The following is a 24540-nucleotide window of genomic DNA, read 5'->3' as shown; positions in this document are numbered from 1 at the left end:
AGCCCTCTTGCACGCTAGACACCATCCTTCCTTACCACCCGGATGTTGCTGAGTCGACGACGATGTCACAAGCTGCTAAATACGCGGAAGAGTGTCGTCAGCTTGCCCGCTCATTCACAAGTGCTGAACAGCAACGCCAGAAACACCACCGCGATAGCCCGATGCCTCCGGCTTCTTATGCATCGGATGAACTTGTCTGGCTTCGCATCCCATCAACCAGCCCTGGTCTCTCAACGAAACTGATGTACAAGTATGACGGACCTTACCGTGTGGTTAAACAAACTTCACCCGTCAATTACATCGTGGAGCCGCTTGAACAGCCCCATGATCAACGACGCCGTGGACGTGAGACCGTCCACATAGACCGCCTAAAACCGTATTACGATCCCTCTATTGTCTCCTGCCCATGAGTCGCCAGGATGGCTCTTTTCCGGAGGGGAGGAAAATGTAGTGAAGAAGATGAATGCTACTCAGAAGGGCAGGGGGTATGACTCAGTCGGTGAAGAAGACGACGTTTGGTTGGCTGGGGACTCAGGCTGGTTCCGCCATTACCACTTGACGTGTCGTGACCGCTCTCCTGTTCTATAAAAGAGTGCAACTCTAAAACGCCTCATTATAATATATATATATATACACAGAGAGAGAGAGGGAGAGAGAGAGAGGGAGGGGGGTAGGGAGGTTAACCAAGCTTGGCTCGGTTGGCGACCCTACACTTGGGGTGGGCAAAAGGGAGAATAATAGGAAGAAAATAGATAGAAGCTAAGAGGAGTTAAGGTCGGCAAAAATTGTACAGCTCACAAAGACTCCCTCCTTAAACATATTGTGCGCTTAGAACTCACTAGGACTCCCAATAACTAAAGTGTTCTTCATACACAGCCACTCGGAAACAAACTCGCCTAGCATATTACTCACCCGGACTCGCTCAGACTCGGGGCTCAATCTGAGTCTGAGCGAGTCCAAGTGGGTCGACTCCCGAGTGAGTTCGCTGGCATGTATGATTTGATTGGCATGTGGGATTTAACTTCCCAAAACTACCATATCGTTATGAGAGACGCCGTAGTGGAGTGCTCCAGAAATTTCAACCACCTGGGTCGCTGACATATATGGCTTTCAAGTTAAGGAGGGGATCACGAAAGCACCCGCAATTAGGCGGCTAAATAGATAGATGGATAAAAACGCTCAAAGTGTCTGCAGTTTGCGAAGAAATGCTTAGCATTTGAAACTTCGACGAAAAGTATGAAACACCTCACTTCTGCTTCTAGCAGTGCCTGTCGTTCATACTGAGGTGTAGGGTAGACCAATGTTTCCTCATTCAGTATTGCGCCGGTACTCTATCTCGCTGCACCATACAACAAACACAATGTACGATTTGTTTTATTTTAAGAGCCTGCTCGTGTTTAGTTGAAAAAGAAACAAAGGACATTAGCTACAATTAGCAAAGAGGAAAGCAGGCGGGGCAATTGCCTGCAAATTATGCGAGGTTACATCCGCCGCCTAACTACAACAACCTAACCTAACCTAACCTAGACCAATGTTTCTATCGAAGTTCGCTGATAGATTTATCATTTTGTTTCAAATAAAAGAAATGTAGTTTATTCAAGTGTTTTCTTGTTCTCTTCGTATGTTTATTTCATAGATGATTGTGACTGGCATAAGTTCTGAACAGCACAACTAAACCAACCACGTTGCCTCCTTGCGTATATAGCCTCTCCTGCTAACCAAACCAAAGTAGTTGGTTTGGTTAGCAGGAGAGGCAACGCAAGGAGATAATTCAATTGCGGCGTGAATACGTTCTGCCCCTTCGCCATAATTTTTGTGTGACAGCTGTATCATTATAACCATCATTATTTATTCAGCTTCCAATTTTCTCATATTGGTATGTTGCATTAACCAGGTGCACACGCGTTAAATGCATGGAACGGCGGCTCGCTTCCAGAAAGCAGCATGAAAGCGAAAGGAAACGAGTAACATGAATCATAGAAAATATGTAAATGCGTTAAAAACGCAATGGGCAATAAGGTGCATACTATGAAAGGCAGGTTATGCAGGTAAAATGAATGGTAACCGACAGCTTGCACGCTAACAGGACTGCGGCTCGTTTAGGATGCGTTCGGGTAGTTTACTGCCGCCTTGAATGATGATAGCTGAATAGGAATGGTAGTGAATGTCAGTTTCGACAATTAGAGTGCTGCGAATTTCGAGCGTTGAAGAGATGTTTTCACCTGTAAAGTGGGTGTTAGTAAAAGCATTACGTAAAGCAGCGTAGTTACAGTATTCAGCAGAGAAACTTAAGCTGCGCAAAGACCACGCGTAACTTCAAATCCCACACAGACGTTCTCTGTGTTTTTATGCGTTGTCTCATCGTGCAGTTCGAGCTTGTCTATTTGACCTATGAACCAACAAGACCAATAACGACATGTTAAGTTAAAGTATAAAGCTTAGGAAGCGTTCCCATTTGTTAATATGTTCTTCAATAACTTGCCACCGATATATATATATATATATATATATATATATATATATATATATATATATATATATATATATATTCATGAAGGACTGAATGAACTTTATTTAGAGCTGTTTCGGCAGTTTTCTTCGGAAGTGGCCGGAACGATACAGGATTAACCCCTGTCCTGTTCCAATCTCCATCAGTGATGATGGTGGTGCCTGACGTGACCCCTCGAAGTCCTTGGACCTGAGCAGCCTCTTCGGCTTGCTGTACTGCCCAAAGCTGGTCAGCCAACTCGTCGCTAAAGTGACTTTACTCGTTGCTGGTAAGTGGCGCCTCCCAGCGGCAGCGGCGCCGACAGAGGCAATCTGCAGTGACTGCAGCCGCCGTGGCGGCCGTGCCCCTGTCCTCGCGCGGAAGCAGCAGCAAACAATATTAAGACGAAAGCCTTCATTGGCTAATGCTTATATCGGTCCGTCCGTACGTCCGTACGTACGTTCGCGCGTGCATGCGTGCCCTGGCGTGGTGCCAGGTGGCCGTCGGAACGGGCCAACGGTGCCTCGCGTCGGGCTACACAGCGCTGGCGTTTTGCTTGCGTAGCCTCACTGTGCCCAGTGTGTCCAATCACGCAAGAAGGGCGATACGCGCATCCCGCTCTATTCGGATCGATCCCGTCTCAATGGGTACAGACATTTACCGAACACACTTTGGAAATTGCAAAGTATCCTTCAATTCCTTAAAGTTCGAGATGTGTACAGGAAGAAATTGCTGTTCTTAATGTCGAAGCTTCTTATGGTCTTGGGCAGTCCGTCCCTCCGGCGTACTAAGCACAGTTTATGCACAGACAGACGGACGGACGGACGGACGGACGGACGGACGGACGGACGGACGGACGGACGCTTCGCCCCACTCATCGTCATTTACTCCGTGGGTATGCTGTCATTTCTTTTTGTTCTTTTGGTGTGTGTAGGCAAAGATACGTACGCATTTCTTACTTGGTCACTCTTATTCAGAATGACAAGAAGAGTCACGTGTTCAATCACGAGAAACAAATACGCAAAAAAAAAACGAAACAGAAAATTTCCGGACTATTCTTTATTTCTCTTTTACCGGGCCGGCAGGTTTGGACGCCAGTATTTTCTTTCTTCTTTATTTGCTGTACATTAGCCGATTCTGTCACATTTGCTGGTCTGTACACCGCATGTCACGGGAACATGCGCACAACTTGGGGAACAATGACAAAAAGGAAGAAGAAAAAACACCGGAGGGGTTTATTACACTATCAAACAAATAAACAATATTAGCGATAGATTCGTTCGCCGCGGGCATAGTAGAATGATTTTAGTGCGTACTAAATTCGATACTTGTGTTTCAGGATAATCTGTAAGCTCTAGACGGTGTTTCAAGCAGGTGTGGAACTCTCGTCTGAAACGTTCTGCGCGCCGAGCCATTGTTGGTCAGCCATGACAAGTCCACGTGGGTTCTTGCCTTCTTCGCAGCGGCGAAAAGTTGGTGAATTAGGTTTGGGACGAAGTTCGGACTTTGCTTTAGCGACATGTTTTGTAGTATTACCTTCAGGGGTGCTATGCTCTCGCTGCTACTAATGTTGAGACAAGGGCTGCCTCGTCGAATGCATTGTTCTAGAATGCCCAGGACCAAGTCGTTGTGCCTGGAAGACGTCAACGGCAGCTGCTGAACAACAGTAAGCACGAACTTTTTGGTGTCTTCGATTTCAGAACCGAGATGCCTGAAAGAATCGTTGTATGTGTCAAGCAACCGCTCAGCGAGCACTGTCTTAATGTCCGGCCTTTTTTCATTTACGTAGGCGTTGTAAAGTTGCGAGAGTGCAGACCCTTTGCTGCCAGATGGGTCATCATTAGAACGTCCCGTGTTCTTTAGGAGCCCTTTCTTCTGTGCAATAGCCATGGGTTTCTGGAGCCAGTCTTTCAGGTATCGCAGCTCGGATGGAGAGCTGGCTGAAAGATAATCGTGCGACCTAGGTTTCAGAAGGTTAGAACTGCGTTTCCACCTTCTTATCGATATCGAATCGATGTAACTGTCTTTCAGCGTTAGTATAAACTTTGTGACTTGGCTCTTCAGTTCCTTCGGAAGACCGAAACCATCGCGAATTCCCACATTGCACAACGCGAAGATGAGGTTGTGGATGTCACTGGAGCTAAGCTTCGTGCACTCGTGACCATCACACCTGAGTGCAAGCTTCAGCAGACGGATCCTCTCTTCGGTCTTCAGGGATATTCTCTTGCTGTGAACGAGTTTTAGAAGAGCTATAAACGACCTCACCGCGGGCTGTGGCAGCTTGCCGCCACCCATCTTCCAGACTTCTTCCAGGTCGTCGAGCCTGAGCTTGCGCTCGGCCTTCGCAACCTTGCGTACTTCGGCGAAGAACTTTCCGAACAGCAGGGCCTTCTCTTCGTCGGAAATGGTGGGCTCCCGTAGTTCCTCCAAAAAGACGTCGTAGTCGCCCATCTTGTAGTAGACCATCTCGTCACCCTCTTCATCTTCTTCGGGCTGTAGGTTAAGCGCCTTCGCAATGTCTAGCATAAGCCACTTCTTCTCGTGGGCTTTCTGTGGGAAGTACCTGTCAACGAGCATGTCTATAGTGTCCATTACGTTCTCTGGAACCTCTTCGCAGAGGATACCGGCGCATGGAGACTCTTCAATTTTCGTCCGGTTCCGGTCGGCGTAGAGCAGGTGGACTAAGTGTTCCATGTCTGGGCACGATAGCTCACTTGCTACACTTTCGGAAATAGAGATCATATAAGTGTTTTCGGAAAGCAGTTTTGTTATTATGTCCTTGTGGTCGACGGCACAGAGGAAGACACCGACAGCCTTCACAACAACATCGTGTGCAATTCTCGTCCCATGCGACTTCAGGTAATGGGCGACTTCGTATGCGACCTTAATCCTCTCCGAAGGCGCCAAGTACTTGCACGTAACCTTTAGGTCCTTTAAGGCGAGAAGTATGATGGTGTAAGCGTCATGGCTTCCTATCGTTGTAGCCTTTATCAAGAGAGTATGAAGTACAGTAGCATTAACCTTGTACATCTTCAAGTCGGTCCTTATGATGACCAACAAGGCCCAGATATCTTCAGTTTCTGGTGTAATGAAACTGGGGGTTGTGCTGATCGGTTCTTCAGGCCCCGTCTGGTGTGGTACCTGAGTGGACGTGAAAGTATTTGCTACTTTGGTTCCATGAAAAGATGGCGTCGTTGGCGTAGCTACAGTTGGAACAAATGTAGATGGCACCGAAACACCGACTGTTGCTTCAGAAACTGCGACCACAGATGTTGGAAGAAGACCAGATGGAAAACCCACGTTCGTGGAGAGTTCAACAGATGCGAATGATGGTGGCGTAGTCTCAGTTTCAACGTTTACTTTCACGGATGACGTGGGCAGTGTTCCCCTGGGAACATATGGACCCATCGGAACTGATGGTAGAGTTGTCATAACCACTGGTGTACCTCGTGGGAATGTTGACGGCATTTGCGCTGGGGTTTTCGGCACCGTCTCTGATGCTATGGAACCACTGGGCAACGTACGAGTTTCAACAGTAAGTGGCACCGCAGTGGAAGTCGCTACTTCTGGCACTGAAACACCTACTGAGTATGACGGCACCGGGACACCCTGAAAGCTTGTTACACCAAATGGCAAAGATACCTCCGTCGTGGAAACAGCAGAACCACCCGGCGGAAAATGGGAGCTTATTTCTCCAGGAGAAAGCGAAGGACCAGATAGAAAAACACCAACTGAAGATGACGGAACGATGGCAGTAGGCTCGCCAGGAACACCACGAGGCAAAGACACTTCACTTGTTGGAATAACAGTCATGGCAGATGAAAGCGTGCCTGTCACTGGTGTAAATGATGGCGAACTCGCAGCAAACTGTGGCACCGACACAGTTGCCGACATAGAAGGAGCAGCTATGCTTGGTTGAAATGGCGCTTTCGAAGGGACTCCGAAATATGGGGTCTTCGTTCCACTCTCCTCTTCAGCAGGAAGCGTTGGCTGCGTCCCTCCTTCTGGCACGGACACACCCAATGATGCGAATGGAGAAACAGTTGACGGCTCACCCGATGCCTCCGACGGAAGCGACGCCTCTGTTGTTGGGAAAGAAGAAACACTCGAAGGAAACATTAGTTGACCTGGTGTTTCGGAAGGCGGTACTTGTGGTGTCACAGCTGAGGAAACACCAGGTGAAAATGAAGCCGTAAATTCTGACGGGGAAGAAAACGGTGGGCCATTGGTCTGCGACTCTGGCACTGAGACACCAACAGATACTGATGGAACAACAATCGCAGGTTGGCCTGAAACACCAGCTGGTATTGTTTCTGTATTTGGAACCACTGATGGAGCTGACGGGAACTGCGTCGTGAATTCACCTTGAGGATAAGATGGCTGGCTAGCAGTCGGGGTCTCTGGTAATGAGACTCCTACAGACACCGAAGGAACGACCGCAGTAGGCTCACCGGGAATACCAGACGGCATAGATGACTCTGTTGCAGAAACGCCCGAGGGCCCTGGTGGTAATTCAGTCTTCAATTCTGAATTGGGGAAAGACGGTGGGCTGGTGGTTGGTGATTCTGGCACTGATACACCAACTGATACTGACGGAACAACAACGGTAGGTTGACCTGCAACACCAGATGATATTGTTTCTGTGGTTGGAACCACTGTTGGTACTGACGGGAACGGCGTCGTAGTTTCTCTATGGGGATAGGATGGTTGGCTACCAGTTGGTGCCTCTGGTACTGACACTCCTACCGACATCGAGGGAACGATTGCAGTAGGCTGGGCCGGAACACCAGATGGCATTGGTGATTCTGTCGCAGGTATACCTGAAGGTTCTGGCGGTAATGCAGTCGTAAATTCAGTATTGGGGAAAGATGGCGGTCTACTAGTCTGTGACTCTGGAAGTGAGACACCCACTGATACAGATGGAATGACAACGGTAGGCTGCCCTGTAACAGCAGGTATTATTGTCTCAGTAGTTGGCACCAATGATGGAATTGATGCCAACTGCGACGTGGATTCTTCGTGCGGATAATAAGATGGTTGGCTACCAGACGGTGCCTCTGTTACTGGCACTCCCACCGACACCGAAGAAACGACTGCAATAGGCTGCCCAGGAACACCAGATGGCATCGGTGACTCTGTCGCCGGTACACCTGAGGGTCCTGGTGGAAATTCAGTCGTCAATTCAGAATAGGGGAAAGATGGTGGAATGCTAGTCTGTGGCTCTGGCACTGACACACCAACTGATACCGACGGAACAACAGCGGTAGGTTCACCTGGAGCACCAGATAATATTGTTTCTGTGGTTGGAACCACTGATGGTACTGACGGGAACGGCGTCGTGACTTCTCTATAGGGATAGGATGGTTGACTACCAGTTGGTGCCTCTGGTACTGACACTCCCACCGACACTGAAGGAACGACTGCAGTAGGCTGCCCAGGAACACCAGATGGCATTGGTGACTCTGTCGCAGGTACACCTGAGGGTCCTGGTGGAAATTCAGTCGTAAATTCAGAATAGGGGAAAGATGGTGGAATGCTAGTCTGTGACTCTGGCACTGACACACCAACTGATACCGACGGAACAACAGCGGTAGGTTCACCTGGAGCACCAGATGATATTGTTTCTGTGGTTGGAACCACTGATGGTACTGACGGGAACGGCGTCGTCACTTCTCTATATGGATAGGATGGTTGACTACCAGCTGGTGCCTCTGGTACTGACACTCCTACCGACATCGAAGGAACGACCGCAGTAGGCTGGCCAGGAACACCGGGTGGCATTGGTGACTCTGTCGCAGGTACACCCGATGGTCCTGGTGGTAATGCAGTCGTAAATTCAGTATAGGGGAGAAATGGGGGTCTACTAGTCTGTGACTCTGGAAGTGAAACACCAACTGATACAGATGGAACGACAACGGTAGGCTGCTCAGGAACACCAGGTACGATTGTCTCAGTAGTTGGAACCACGGTTGGTACCAACGGGAACGGCGTCGTAGTTTCTCTATGGGGATAGGATGGTTGACTACCAGTTGGTGCCTCTGGTACTGACACTCCTACCGACATCGAGGGAACGATTGCAGTAGGCTTGGCCGGAACACCAGATGGCATTGGTGACTCTGTCGCAGGTACACCCGATGGTCCTGGTGGTAATGCAGTCGTAAATTCAGTATAGGGGAGAAATGGGGGTCTACTAGTCTGTGACTCTGGAAGTGAAACACCAACTGATACAGATGGAACGACAACGGTAGGCTGCTCAGGAACACCAGGTACGATTGTCTCAGTAGTTGGAACCACTGTTGGTACCAACGGGAACGGCGTTGTAGTTTCTCTATGGGGATAGGATGGTTGGCTACCAGTTGGTGCCTCTGGTACTGACACTCCTACCGACATCGAGGGAACGATTGCAGTAGGCTGGGCCGGAACACCAGATGGCATTGGTGACTCTGTCGCAGGTATACCTGAAGGTCCTGGCGGTAATGCAGTCGTAAATTCAGTATAGGGGAAAGATGGCGGTCTACTAGTCTGTGGCTCTGGAAGTGAGACACCCACTGATACAGATGGAATGACAATGGTAGGCTGCCCTGGAACACCAGGTATTATAGTCTCAGTAGTTGGCACCAATGATGGATTTGATGGCAACTGCGACGTGGATTCTTCATGCGGATAATAAGATGGTTGCCTACCAGACGGTGCCTCTGGTACTGACACTCCCACCGACACTGAAGGAACGACTGCAGTAGGCTGCCCAGGAACACCAGATGGCATTGATGACTCTTTCGCAGGTACACCTGAGGGTCCTGGTGGAAATTCAGTCGTAAATTCAGAATAGGGGAAAGATGGCGGAATGCTAGTTTGTGACTCTGGCACTGACACACCGACTGATACTGATGGGACAACGGCAGTAGGTTCTGTTGGAACACCAGATGAAATTATTTCTTCTGTTGGAACCACTGATGGGACCGACGGGAACTGCGACGTGAGTACTGTATGGGGATAAGATGGTTGGTTGCCAGTCGGCGCCTCTGGTACTGACACTGCTACCGACACCGAAGGAATAACCGCAGTAGGCTGACCAGGAACACCAGATGGCATTGTTGATTCTGTCACAGGTAGACTTGAGGGTCGTGGTGGTGATTCAGTCGTAAATTCAGAGTAGGGGAAAGATGGTGGTCTGCTGGTCTGTGACTCTGGAAGTGAGACACCAACTGATACAGATGGAATGACAACGGTAGGTTGCCTTTGAACACCAGGTATTATTGTCTCGGTAGTTGGAACAAGTGATGGAACCGATGGGAACTGCGACGTGAATTCTTCATGAGGATAATAAGACGGTTGACTACCAGCTGGTGCCTCTGGTACTGACACTCCTACCGACATCGTGGGAACGATTGCAGTAGGCTGGGCTGGAACACCAGATGGCATTGGTGACTCTGTCGCAGGTACACCTGAAGGTCCTGGTGGTAATGCAGTCGTAAATTCAGTATAGGGGAAAGATGGCGGTCTGCTTGTTTGTGATTCTGGCACTGACACACCAACGGATACTGACGGAACAACGGCAGTAGGTTTACCTGGAACACCATACGGCATTGTCTCTGTAGTTGGAATCACTGTTGGGCCCGACGGGAACTGCGACGTAAATTCTCCATGGGGATAAGATGGTTCGTTACCAGTCGGCGCCTTTGGTTCTGATACTCCTACCGACACCGAAGGAATGACCACAGTAGGCTGACCAGGAACACCAGATGGCATTTGTGACTCTGTTGCAGGCCCACCTGAGGGTCCTGGTGTAAACACAGTCGCAAATTCTGAATAGGGGAAAGATGGTGGTCTGCTCGTTTGTGACTCTGGCACTGAGACACCAACTGATACTGACGAAACAACAGCGGTAGATTGACCTTGAACACCAGATGATATTGTTTCTGTGGTTGGAACCACTGTTGGTACCGACGGGAACGGTGTCGTAGCTTCTCTATGGGGATAGGATGGTTGACTACCTGTTGGTGCCTCTGGTACTGACACTCCTACCGACATCGAGGGAACGATTGCAGTAGGCTGGGCCGGAACACCAGATGGTAATGGTAATTCTGTAATGGGTATATGTGGTGGTGCTGGTGATAATGTAGTCGTAAAATGATGGGAAGATGGTGGGCTGCTAGTCTGTGACTCTGGCACTGAGACACCAACTGATACGGATGGGACGACAACTGTAGGTTGACTCGGAACACCAGGTGGCATTGTTTTTGTAGTTGGTGCAACTGACGGAGCCGAATGGCGCTGCGACGTGAATTCTTCTTGGGGGTAAGATGGTTGACTACCAGTCGGTGTCTCTGGCATTAAAACGCCTACCGATACTGATGGAATGGCCGCAGTAGTCTGACCAGGGCCACCTGGTGGCATTGGTAACCTTGTTGTTGGTACACTTGAAGGTCCTGGTGGAAAGGAGGTCGAGAATTCTGAATAAGGGAAAGACGGTGTACTGCTGCTCTGTGACACTGGCACTGAGACACCTAGTGACACCGAAGGAATGGTCGCAGTATGCTCACCAGGAATGGCCGGTAGTATTGGCAGCTCTGTTATTGGCACACCAGAAGGCCTTGTCGAAAAAGGATTAGTAAATTCTGCAAGGGGGAAAGACGGCTGAGTAATTGTTTGTGACTCGGGAACAGAGGCGCCTACCGAAACTGAAGCAACAACTCCTGGTGGCTGGCCTGGAGCACCTGAAGGTGTTGGTTTCTCTGTTGAAGTGACCAATGGGCCTGACGGGGATATTGTCGTCAGTTCTTCTTCCGATGATGAAGGTCTAGTATTGGCGCCACTTTCTGGTGTGGAGACACCTACTGATACTGAAGGCACAACAGCTGTTAGCTGGCCAGGAGCTCCTGTTGGATAAGAGGTTAGCTCTCCATGGGGGAAAGCTGGCACACTGCTGGTGTGTGTCTCTGGGACAGAAACGCCTATCGATAGTGAAGGAACTATAGCTGTTGTCTGGCCTTGAACACCAGGCGGTATTGATAATTCCGTTGTTGGCATGTAAGGTAATGTATGTGAGCCACCAGGCTTAGTGCCTGGTTCAGATACACCAGGAGATACCGATGAAACCATACCTGCAGGGTGAGCTGGACTACTAGAAGGTAATTGTGCCTCTGTGAATGGTAAGCCTGATGGACCTAACGGGAAGGGTGCCGTGACTTTTCCGTGGGGCAAAGTCTGCGAGCTACCTGGTTCTGTCTCCGGCCAAGAGAGGCCTGCTGTTACAGAGGGAACTATAGCTGTAAGCTGACTTGGAACACCAGAGAGTGGCGGCGTCTCTGTGGTTGGTATGTCTGATGGTCCCGATGGGAAAGGAGTAGAAAACTCTTCAACAGGGAAAGACGGCACACTACCAGCCTCTCCCTCTGGTACAGAAACTCCTACAGATAGTGAAGGCACAATGGCTGTTGGCTGGCTTTGTACGTCGAGAGGTGGCGATATCTCCGTAATCGGCACACCTGAAATACCTGATGGTATCGGAGTTGTAATTTCTGCATGTGGCAAAGTCTGTGAACTACCAGGTTCTCCCTCCGGCACTGAGACACCTACTGCAACAGAGGGAGCAATAACTGTAGGCTGGCTTGTAACGCCAGATATTGGCGGCACCTCTGTAGATGGTATTCCTGACGGCCCTGATGGGAAATGGGTAGAAAATTCTTCGTGAGGAAAAGACGGCATAGTACTGGTCTCTGTCTCTGGTACAGAAACTCCTACGGTAACCGAGGGTACAATGGCTGTCGGCTGACTTTGAACACCAGAAGGTGGTGAAGCCTCCATAGCCGGAGCACCTGGAGCACTTGATGGTACCCGAGTGGTAAATTCTTCATGTGGTAAAGGTTGGGAACTACCAGGCTTTGTGCCTGGCACAGAGAACCCTCCTGACACTGTGGGAACGATAGCTGTAGGCTGGCCTGGAATGCCAGATAATGGCGGTGCCTCCATGGTTGGTACACCAGGAATGGAAACACCTGCTGGAAAACTAGGCGCCACAGCCGTTGATATGCCTGGTAAAAAAGAAGGACCAGATATTTCACCAGTGGGGACAGTGAACATACCAGATGGCATCATCGCGGTACTTTCTTTCTGACCGGTGGATGGGGGTGTGCCAGTTATCTCTGGCACTGATACACCTACTGACACTGATGGAACAACGAGGGTTGGTCCACCTGCTGCACCCGAAGGGAAGGAGACTTCAGTGGTTGGCGTGACGGGCATTCCCGGAGGAAACGAAGTGGAAGCGTTTGCGTGAGAAACAAAGGTTGGAGATCCAGTCAATGTTCCTGACACAGAAGGTCCCCCTGTAAGCGAGGGCATCCCTGGACTAAACGTACTGGGCGGAAGTGACACTGGACTCGCCGGCACAAAAGGAACAAGGGATGGGAATGTCTCGGGTATTCCTTTCTGCGTCACCAAGGTCGGAAATGATGTCACCGTCTCCGGCATGGAAACACCCATAAAAACCGAAGGAATAAAACTCGGTCTGCCTGATACGCCTGTTGGCAGCGACACTTGTGTCGTTGGCACTACAGAAACGTCGAATGGCGATGTAGCAGTAACTTCTTTTTGAGTGCCTGTCACGAATTCGGGTTCTGTAGCGGCTATAGAAATTGTTGGTACAATCGCGCCTGGTTTACTGGGCACTCCAGATGGCAGCGACACTTCTGTAGTTGGGAAAACTGGTACGCCCGACGGGAATGTCTCCGGCAGCGAGACGCCGACTGGACGCGACGGAAACGCGACGTTGTTCGTAGACGACGTGGTTGGGATAGTGGGCACTTCAGGTGGAAGCGTGTGGGAAGTCTCTTGCTGTGCTGAGGACGGCGCAGTGGGAAATTCCGGTGGTGAAACGCTTTGCGAAAATTCGGGTACTAGGCCCGTGGATGGAGTTGCAACTTTGGATAGCAGTTCAACTTCGGTCGTGGCCGCTACGGAAGCACCCGGCATGGATGGGCTAGTTTCCTGTTGTTGCGGAAATAAGGTGGCTTCAACTGGATTCTCGGTCACAGCTCCGGGAAACGGCGTTTCGGGAAACGTTTCACCCACTTCAGGAGTGACGCTGGGGGAGTATTCAGGGGCGCGGGGCGTGGTGGAGCCGATGGTGTACCACGGAACAGTTTCTTCGGTGAACGGCGTGACGAGGGTGGTTCCTGGTGGCGCAGCAGTCACCCCTGCGTGAGAAGAGACATCGGTAAGTGGAGCTCACGTAATGAGCGCATGTAAGATTCATGTCAGAACTATACCATCTACACAAAGCATCACCGAAGCGACCATGGTGGTCTGGTTGTTATACTGCTCGGTTGCTGACCCGAAGGTCGTGGGATTATTTATTTATAGTCATCTCTTGTACAGAACGATTCTTTTTTTTTTTCTCGATTATGCATGCTCACAAGTTTACCTTTCAGGTCACCGTGGGCTCAACCGAGTGAAAATTATACTTGTGTTCTAAATTACATTAGCTAATGACAAGTGTCAGCATGGTTTAACGCTTTGAGACAAAACCGTAGGAGTATTTCAATCCCGTAACCATTCAGACAGTGGCTGGCCTTGACACTTTACCCTGCCACTGGAGACTGTCCGGGAATTTCAGAGCCCAAAAAACCCGAAATATGTGCATTTCGTATGTTCGGGCGCACGCTCACACATGCATACAAACCCAAGAACATGCAATCAGAAAATTCTACTACTCATCTCCAGGCTCTTCCCCCCACCACGTACTACGCCTTAAAATTCTTAACAAACTGTTCTTAGTAAAAACTTCGACAGTATTGCAATCCAGGAAACATAGCAGCTATCTATTTTCTCCTGACAGTTTTGCTTGGTGGTCAAACTCTTGTCTGCAATGTAGGCGGAGATCACGTACGCATATAAACATAGAAAAGCAAGGAATGCATCGACCATCAACATAAGCATATATTAAAGCGTCATCTAAAGAAATAAGTGGCAAGGAGGAAGCGCCTGAAAGTAAGGAAACGATTGCGAGACAGAACCTCGTTAGAGTGTAACCTCGTCTCTATACTCAAACTGGCTTTGGGGCACACGTTTTTCGAATTGGTGGCACCACCTGGTTTGCGCAACGGGCACTGCCCTCGTGTACGTGGCGCCGCGCGCGAAATTCAACAAGACGGCAGTGATTGAGATTCAAACAGTGGCATTTTAAATCTCGGCATTCTATACGCATTTCCTCGGGTATTTATTTGAAAAGGTTTGAATACCTGGAATGTTAGCGGTTGCCTCATCAACAGGCTTAAAACCCCGATAAGCTTGCTTAGATATGTATATTGCTAATTAGGCTAGTTTGAATTAAAAAAAAGTGGCCCTTCCTCCTCCCCCCAAGCATTCCGTACGGGTGGTTTAACAAAGTTTGTAGTTGCGCTAGTTGTTTAATAATCTTGACTATGGGATAGCGCGAATGTGACTCAGGACAAAGAAAGGATACTGATTCGTGGGACAGACCTTCTCCTGCACATGCTTGTCCTGTGCATCAGTGTCTTTTCTTTGCCCAGTGTCGAGTAACGTTTCATCATTTGAGACTACAAGTGGTTATCGTACGAAGTTTAAATGTGTGACCCCAGTGTTTATAACTGCGTTAACGCCGACAGCTTGTTAGTTTTTCTCTCAATTCCTGGTTACACCTGTCCAGAAATCAAAACTTGCATTTGCCACCCGTGCATCGTTTTTTTTTTTTTTTCGTCTTAAGTGGACTACTGGTAAGCCGCGCAATTCGCCAAGTTTCAGAGGTACATAGGTGATAGCTGTTGAACTTATAGTTTGTACGAATTTCGCTTTCGCCTATGCATATAAGCCTTCGTTGCATTTATGTACCTCTTGATTAGTGTACACTGCTGAATATAATTGAATTTAAAAGGTCAAGTTTCTCCGCCTTATGTAACTCCTATTTACATGAAGTCTGAATGTTTGAATACGGTGCTTATTTGAATGTGCTGGTTGCATTTTTTTCCTGAAGTTATATTTAATTCAGAATTTTCTTCGCGAGACCTTGATCTGCCACGTTGAGCATAGTACCCTCTTTAGGAGTGTGACCCTTGTACAAGACTTTGTGCTATGAATTTTCGCATTTCATTTGTAGATGGTCAAATGGTGATATCGCAAAGTTCTTTGAAAGCAGGAGATCGACATCCGTTGATTCTGGAGATTAAATCATTTAGAGATTGTCTCGGGGACGCGGATATGAAGGCGAAAATTGCCTGACTGGGCCATGCAACCCCCAAAGCAGCCACAACCGAATGATGGCATTTACAAAAAAACATAATAATAAAAGCACCAATTAAAATCAATCAACCCATTTATTTTAGACCGATCAAATGTGCACAATTCGCGAAAGTTTGAGGCGAGCACAAAACAAAATATATTGCGCTAAGCATTTGCTAAACAGTTCATTATATTAGAAAAGATTACTCATATAGTTTTCAAAACAAAATTGACTGAAAGGTAACTAAATATAGCTTATAGCAGTTGAAAACCGTTTGCAGTACAAAACAAACACACTCTTATTCCACGCACCAGCACATCACCAGCTGAATCACGATGCTTTAAGCTCACGTAGACTGGAGTTACGGTATATGCTGCCTTTAGGTAGTACAGTCGTGCGTAGGTACGGATAGCAAGCTATGTGACAAAGCCGCGCCAGTTTTTCGCAGGCGGCATACCTATAGTGTCGCCGATCGACATGCTTGGCGTGTCGAAGACCGGTCATTGCCTTCACTGTCGATGGCTAGGGTCCATTCATTTCTATAAGGCGGCGTCGTCGAAAAGTACAAACATTGGGCCCAGCGTCAGCTTCTCCACAAGGCATGGTTGCTAGTGAAGTTTAGAAAAGAGATGCGCAACTCTGCTACCTAGAGGTATCACATACAGTACCTCTACCATAGACTAGAGTAACTGTATAGGGACCATATGCAGTTTTTCAAGCGTAGACTACATACCAGCGCCACATTTTCCCCTGACGATGTCGTGGGCACAACCGCCCACATCTTTACCTATCGTGCGCAGCGGTGACTTTTCCGTCTGCCAGCGCCATACGACGGAACGAAGCTGCAAATAATTGTTCTGTGGGCATGTGCTTTGTAAGCGTGCACTTGAGGGTAAGCCGGGCAAAGTACGCGTAGGAGATTAGAGCGGGCGCCGCTGCGGGATGTGGCGCGACGGGCGCTTATTGCGCCATCTTTCTGGTAATGTCCAAAACACAGCAGCGGTAAGTGGTAGATATAAATAGCTTGCCGTTTGTACGGTGAAGAACGTTCTCCGCGGTGGCTCAGTGGTTAACGCCTCGCGTTCCCGATGCAGAGGTTCCACGTTTGATTGCGCGTGCCAGGATGCTTTTTTTTCCCTGGATTTTCTTTTCTTTCTTGCGTTTTCGTATATATAGACAGGTATAAAGATACGGTGCATGGCATCGACGCCGGCGGCAAGATCCAGCCGATAGTGTCCGTATAAGGCTATCGCAATAAAAAAAAAGCTCCTCATTTGTTTTCACGCTTTTTGGAACTCCATTCAGTCGTATGGCGAATGGCCGCTCGTGCGCTATAGTTAAATGTTTGGACGACTGTACATCTTTGCTGTCAGAGGACGCGAAGTTACGCAGAGACTATAAGACTGACCGCGTCAGCAGTTGGCAAGGAATAGTTGTTTTACCTTCCTCGGGGAAAGATGCACTTTGGCTCGCCGAAGATTCCGTGGTTGGTATAGTCTCCCACGGTGTCAGCGTCGTTGTGGGGAGTTTCTTCTCGAAGGCGCACTTGTCCGTACCTGGGCAACAACATCGATAGGATGAATGCGTTGTTAGTCTGATCAAAGACGTTGTCGAGCGAAATAATTGCTCTCCTTTCTTTCTCTCTCTCTCTCTCTCTGCCACTTGACTGCCCCTGAGACAGCTTTATGAGGTCCATCTTGTTGGACAAGTTGTGATGTTTATACAACCGATTATAATATGCTGATTGTGAGTTTCTGCATGAAATGATGTTCTCTATTTGCGTCTAAGTTGTCTATGACACTTTAGTATAAGGCTGTAATTTGGACCAAAATCATTCATCAGGCTATGGCGCCATTTGCTTTTTCTTCGTTTTTTTGTTATATATACAGAAAATAAATCAAATCTCGAATCTCAATATTGTTCCTCTGCATCTTTCAACCTGTTCAAGCTTTATTTATTACAACAATCGGAATGCTGAGGTCACTGCTCGAAAACTTACAATGAGTTTCTGTGTGCAACAAGTTACGTGTTTATTACAATAAAAAATGGTCATATGTGAAAAGATTTCTCCACTACATCACGGTCATCAGAGCGCTTTGCCAACAACAGAGCTGCAGTAAGGTTTGTTGTTGCAGCACTCTGGGCAAAACCCATCCTTTTAATTTTTTTTCTTCTGCTGCCCTCTGCCGTTGAGGCCAGGAAAACTGATATCGTCGGAGCGAACGCATTCAAGGTAAATAGATGTTTATCGATTTCTCCACCAGGGAAAAGGCGCATGCAATGTGGCGTCTCCCAAAGTAATGCGGATTGTAGCGCACATGAACGCAGACACAACTACGTCACACTATCAAACTTGTGACGTCAAGCATGTTTGTGCACGCGCATGCGTGGGAGCTGGTGGCGAGCGCGGTGTGCGGGTTTCACTTTTTCGCATTTCCCAGCTGTCAAAAAATGCCAAAGCTGCGACACAAACCAACTAAAAGCGCGGCCTCCCAAACGAAGAAGCGTACTGAAGACTGCTGCTTACAACTGCGAAAACGCGGCACGAAACGGCGACCAACGTCAAACGTCCGTTTCTTGCTCTACGACTGGCATCTTTCAAGCAGCGGGGGCGTTTTCATTCGTACACACGCACCCGCTGTATGAGGCGTATGTGAACGCGTATAAGACACCGATCGGTGAATAAATCAAGGCGACCGCGACAGGGAGTCATGAAGGCGAATGAGCAGAGGCATCATCGGCGTCACATATATATAGGACCGTATTAGGTCGTAAAGAGAAAAAAGAAGAGACAAGGTGTTGTGACGAAAGTGAGCACGCACGTGGTGGTGGAGGTTTTTTTTTTCTTTTTTTACTCTTTTCCCCGTACACGCATGAGCCGATGTGGGGGACACATTGATTCACACGTTGCGTACAAGAACAAGTACAAACAAAACAAACACCGACGTCTCGGTCACGCGCGGATCATATTTCAACAGATATCGTGGCTCACTTAAGTCAACCCCGTGCCGAAGGAGGCGGAAAGTAAGGGAATGGAGGAGGTAGAGGGAGAGAAGAGGGAAAGATATGGAGCTGCAAGGAAGAGGCCGGGGGGTGGGGGGTGGGGGGTGGAAGAGTGGAAGCGATTCGGAGGAGACAAGAAGCTGCGCTGATCTCTTATAGGCCACGTTGAAGCTGAATGCCCGAGCCGTGTTTTTTGACTGGCAAGAGAAAACAGCCGTCCACCCTTTTTTACCTCTTACGCTGGACGCTAGCGGTGTGCATAGGCACGTGTCATATTGTGCTTACCTTACTCCCGGCTCGAAGTCGGAAGACGACGAGGCGAGGAGTGGCGCTGACAATTCGTTGATACCTTCGAGAAATCAGACGCGTTAATTTTGAAGCGGGCCATCACGGTGCGTGGGAGCCACTTATATTTGGTGAGACAGTGAGATGCAAAATGAAAAAAAAAAAAAGTAGCCCACAGGGTATGCTTGCCCACATCTGCTCCTATCCATTACGTTAGCTTTTGATTAGCCCATTTCCATGCGCTTGTTAGCTTTAACTGTCTAGTGTGCACCACTGTATTTCTTCCTGTTTTTTTTTTTTCTTGTAGATCAAAATATGTTCAGCCTAAGCAGGAATTTAAATAGCTTAATTTTTTTTTTTTAGGATAAGCAGGCGACTGCGATCAGGACGATGCATTAGACGGAGTGGAGCGATAGAGAATCGTTTTTAGGGGCGAAGCTTCCTATAGCGGCACCCGTTCGTCCCTCGTAGTCGTAATAGTAGTGTGTAACCAGTCTTACATTTTGACCTCCAAGGTGGTGCCGGTGGGAGATTTCTTATGTGCGTTGTTGAACAATAAAACATTCGCAGCGTGCGCGTTAACTAAAAGCCGAATTCTCTTGTCTCTCATTCCCCCTTAGCAGCCATTGGCATGTACATTGAGCACTATCTGACAAGAAAGGGTTGCTACGTTATACTCGCTGGGCATAACCTCTTTGGTTTTAGAAAGGTTGAGCGAGCGTTGGGCCGCAGTGCAATGAATACAGTGAACTAGTATATACCATGAACTCGAGGTGGTTAAAGGTGGGAAGTAGACACGAAGCGCAAGCCGTAAGAAAGTGTGCGTGTGCCTCCTCTCGTTCAGTCCTTGGAATGTCCGCTGGATGGCGGTGCTTCTATATGAGGAATATATGATGAAAAGATGCGAGATGGTGATACTTGGAGTGTTGAATAGGTGCACGAATGGACACACAGACAGATGCATGGACGGACGCACGGATGGCTGCACGGACGGATGGACGCATAGACGGACGCAGGAGCGGATGCATGGACGAACGTAGGGACGGACGCGCAGACGGACGTGCGGACGCACGAACAGACGCACGCACGGATGGGTGGATGGACGCACGGGCGGCCGCACAGACGCACGCATGGACGGACGGAAGCAAGGACGAATGGACGGACGCATGCTTCGCCCCACTATCCATCATTCACTCCGTGGATATGCTGCCATTTTTTTTTACCGACAATTCAACGTACACATCGTACACACTGATCACCAGCGAAACTGATATGTGCTGCCCATTGTTTATCACGAACTCTCGAGGCCTGTCCTGTTACAACTTTCGACTTCTCTGTCGCCTCGTTTGAAATATGCGGGCTTGAAACTTTGCGTGCGTTCGCGTTAGCCTAAAGAATTTGAAGAATATTCAAAGCATATGATGTACAAAATATTTATGTAGCCAAAGGTATCATGTATACCTGCACACATTTACAAAACCTGGGAAGAAGCTTGTGCAAGTATGGAGACCTTTCGAAACAGTGTTTCCCAACATGCAGTGATCTTACGTCTCGATACTACCCACTATTAACCTCAACGTTTTGATCCGAAAAAGGGAAATTTATTGTACACTTAACTTGTACGTACACAAACGAAACATCGAAAACAAGTGAAGACAGTGTATACATCTTACAAATGAGCACCAAAATCTAATTGATGGGACGGCTTTTAGCTCTCCCATAGTAGAGTACAGAGCACTCTAAATCGTTAACCACTTTTTCTAAACACAAACCTTCCTCTGGGGAGGAAAAAACCTGCAAGAGAGTACAAAGGAAATTTTTACAGCTTTCCGCAAACCGTGGAGGCTTGAGTCTCCCAGACATACCAACATTCATGAGAGCGCTGGCTGCAAAAACAAAACAGAAGCTCTTCGATGACAGCAACTACCCCGAGTATACAGGCTCTTGATGTACTGGAGCAGTACACTAAAATGTACTTTCATGGCCAAACCGTACATCGGACCACGAGCAGAAATTCCACTTAAGTTTTACAGAGCTGCCAGTGGCTTAAAACGAACAGTGGAATCAATAGGTTCATGCGGTCTGGAAGATGTTTCATCGCAGGAAACAAGTGAAATGGTGACAAGTATACCACACTGAGCAGAGAGGAAGGACCGTGATATATAATACCGTGATATACATATATCTTACCGTGATATATAATATATATCACGGTAAGACTGGGCTAAATAAAGAGCGGTATTTAAAGACGCCTAGTTATATGTCCGAACGGAAAAATCACTTATATAAAATTAGAGAATATACCTGTCGATTGAATGTCCTTAAATACTCTTTCTTTCCAAATTCTATTAGTGACTGGAATGCACTAAAAATACCAATATTCTCTGATTCTAATTTCCTAACAGCCATTGAAACAGCATTTTGAGCTGCTGAAATAACCCATATATTTAACGTTGGCTTTGTACTTCTCTTGGTTGTTGATTTTTTATATGTATAATTACTGCTTTCGTTGTATAATCCTGTGTTTTGTACTTTTGTTCTAATGCTGTACTACAAGTGTTGATTTCTCCTGTATACTGTAATGCACGATTTATTTGCTTTTAATTTTGCTGTTTTGTATTCTATTTTCTACTGTAACCCCCCTACAACAATGCCCAATGGGCGATGTAGGTATTTATAATAAATAAATAAATAAATAAATAAATAAATAAATAAATAAATAAATAAATAAATAAATAAATAAATAAATAAATGAATAAATAAATAATAATAAAAACAGAATCCTTCACGAAAAAATGGAAACGATGGCGTTGCAATCGCGTAGCTAACGAGGTGCGCGAGTTTGACTGGTTGTGAAGATGGAGGGCATTGCCTACGCGTGACCGGTTAGCACACTGGAGAGTCGTTTCAAATGACCGCTGCCCAAACTGCGGCAAAAGAGAGACGGCCCAACATGCCCTGTTTCACTGCTCGGTGACGAGGGGCGTCTGGCACATGGCACAACGCCTGTTTGACTTTCGCACAGTGGGCATGGAAACAGAACGTGGACTGTCTGCAAGGCTGGTATTTACAGTGATCTTGTACGTACTGTGGTGGCTATGCTGCTCAGCGGAAGTACGGCACAGGCCTCATGGAGGCGCCTATCCCGGACTACAGAAAATACGGCTCATTGTGTGGAATTACATCAACGAGCAGCTGGAAACACACGGCGAAGAGGCTTTACTTCGACGATGGCACACACGTTTCTTCAAAGTAAGAGAGGGACAGCTGAGGTTTCCAGTTGTCCCGTACTAGGCATGCGCCCACTCTAGTGCGCATGCATAAGTGTTATCCTGTAAAAATGTGATTAACTTGATTCATTTTAATTTTCCTTTCACTTGTAACATTTGGATACCAAGTGATCAACTAGATTTTGGTGCTCATTTGTAAGATGTATACACTGTCTTTACTTGTTTTCGATGTTTCGTTTGTGCACGTACAAGTTAAGTGTACAATAAACTTCACTTTTTTAACCACATTCATCAAAGGACGGCTCGCTGCTCTCCCATAGTTGAAACGAAGTACTCGAAATCGTTAGCCACTTTCTCTATACACACACAGGCGGTTGGATGCGGCCTCATCAGGCGTAAGGCCCGTGGGACGGTTTACAGCTCTCCCATAGTATATATATAGAGTAACGCGTACTCGAAATCGTCAACCACTATCTTTGGAAACGCACCTTACCCTAAAGAGGTTGTAAAATGGTCGGCACCATCGGCAGCCACACGCGCTATCAAGGGACATCAGCCCCAGTATACCTGCTTGGACGCTCTTCCTATCGAGAGTCGCGGAGCTCTACGGCATCTGCGAGCGCACAAAAGACGCTCGTCGGCGTCTTTTCCACACGTGATCCGCGTCCCGCAACAACGGCGCCTAACATGACCTGAGCAGCAGCGTTCAAGTTAGCCCGGATCGCGTATGGTATAGACACTGACAGATGCCACAGTTGCGCACACTCGCAATTGGATTGGATAAACTTTTATTTGGTCCTCCAAAACACAGATCACTGTGTTGCGGGCAGCTCCCACGTGGGGACTGAGATGCCAAGCTCCTCAGCCACCTCGCGGGCTTGGTGGACAGCCCAGAGCTGATCTGCCAAGGATGAGCTGCCGCCTCCCATCTGGCAGAGGTGATGTGCGATAAATGAGCGAATTTGGTGCACTGCCAGAGCATGTGTTCTAATGAAGCTATTTCCCCACAATGTGGACAAAGATTACTTGGGTATAGGTCAGGGTACATGATGTGTAACATTTTCAAAGTAGGGTACATCCGCGTTTGCAAAAGCCTTAATGTAAGTGCTTGGGGCCGGGTTAGATTTTTGTGAGGTGGAGGGAAAATCCTTCTAGACAGGTAGAAATGTTTAGTGAGCTCGTTATATGTTGTAAGAATTTCCCGGTTATCCCCTTCAACGGTAAAACGCATCCCCGGGGAGGCGCGGTTGGAGAGTTCTCGCGCCGCCTCGTGTGCTGCTTCATTGAGATTGGGGGGGGAATCGTTGATTTGCCCAAGGTAAGCTGGGAACCAACTATGCAGATGATGCGTCATGTTCTTGCCTTGCAGTATTCTCAGCGTTTGTTCAGAGACCGTCCCTTTGGCGAACGCCCGTAGTGCTGCCATGGAATCACTGTAGACGACTCGCAAGAACTGTAGAGCATAGAGTTTTCTAAATATACACTAGAGGGAACTCTGCAGCGCTATAGTGTCTACGGAAGATGCAATGTACGGTGCTCCAGCGAGCATGGGAATGATGGGTAGTGCACGGATTCGTCTGATCTCTGTACTTCCATCTCAGTGTGAGCTCGTGGGTCGATTGGAGCTTTTTTTCTCACAAAATAAAAAAATCAGCAAATGTTCAGCGGTTGCGCTTTAAACTTGCGCTTCACTACTTTATTTTTTAATGCTTGTCGTTTAAAATCGGGTCAAAAAGTTCAAAAGGATTTGCCCTTTCCTTCGAAACAAAACCGAACGAGAGCTATAAACAAAGCTCCAAGTGGGATTCGTCGCCCATAAGTACGAAGACTATAGGCAAATGCGTGCACTACCATTACCATGGTCGCTGAACGATAGCAGTGCGAAAGTCCCCTCTATTTAATTTTAGGAAACGCTATGCCATGGAATTCCACGTTTCTCGATAAGCAAAGAGTACATGCAGGTTTACTCACGCTGACGTCGCCTAGTTAGAGCGTGTGGATGTCGGCCGCCCCGCATTGTCGTTTAAAGAGTCACCTTTTTACGACCCCTTTACACACGTGGTGTCTCGCTGAGTCGTATTACGGAGAGGTTAGCGCTAGGCCATACTAGAGTACATAGTGCTCTACATTGTCAACCATTCTTTCTACAAACACATCATCTGCTAGCCATATACAGCTTCCTCATTAAACAAGTCCGAATCCCCCCGAATAATTGCGGAACCCATAAGCTTCGGCTTTAAGAGTTGAACGCCAGCGACGTTCTCTTCCTAGTGCATACTTCGAACACTCAATAC

The 24540-nt window shown here is 47.9% G+C and overlaps 2 protein-coding genes across 2 annotated transcripts; both read right to left on the bottom strand.

Annotated features, from left to right (window-relative positions):
* Positions 1–3532: 3532 nt before the first annotated feature.
* On the bottom strand, positions 3533–9422 carry LOC119165607 (uncharacterized). Its single transcript, XM_037417727.2, has one exon. It carries the CDS (start codon positions 9251–9253, stop codon positions 3824–3826), a length of 5430 nt encoding a protein of 1809 aa, XP_037273624.2. The 5' UTR covers positions 9254–9422; the 3' UTR covers positions 3533–3823.
* Positions 9423–9591: 169 nt separating this feature from the next.
* LOC142772190 (uncharacterized) lies at positions 9592–13789 on the bottom strand. Its single transcript, XM_075874360.1, has 3 exons — positions 13759–13789; positions 9860–13686; positions 9592–9675 (listed from the first exon to the last, which is right to left on the bottom strand). Exons 1-3 carry the CDS (start codon positions 13787–13789, stop codon positions 9592–9594), a joined length of 3942 nt encoding a protein of 1313 aa, XP_075730475.1.
* Between the last annotated feature and the right edge of the window lie 10751 nt (positions 13790–24540).

This window comes from Rhipicephalus microplus, chromosome 9, assembly GCF_043290135.1.
Source record: "Rhipicephalus microplus isolate Deutch F79 chromosome 9, USDA_Rmic, whole genome shotgun sequence".
Taxonomy (NCBI): domain Eukaryota; kingdom Metazoa; phylum Arthropoda; class Arachnida; order Ixodida; family Ixodidae; genus Rhipicephalus; species Rhipicephalus microplus.
The sequence above is the reverse complement of the archived record's forward strand: the minus strand, read 5'-3'. Positions and strand labels throughout refer to the sequence as shown.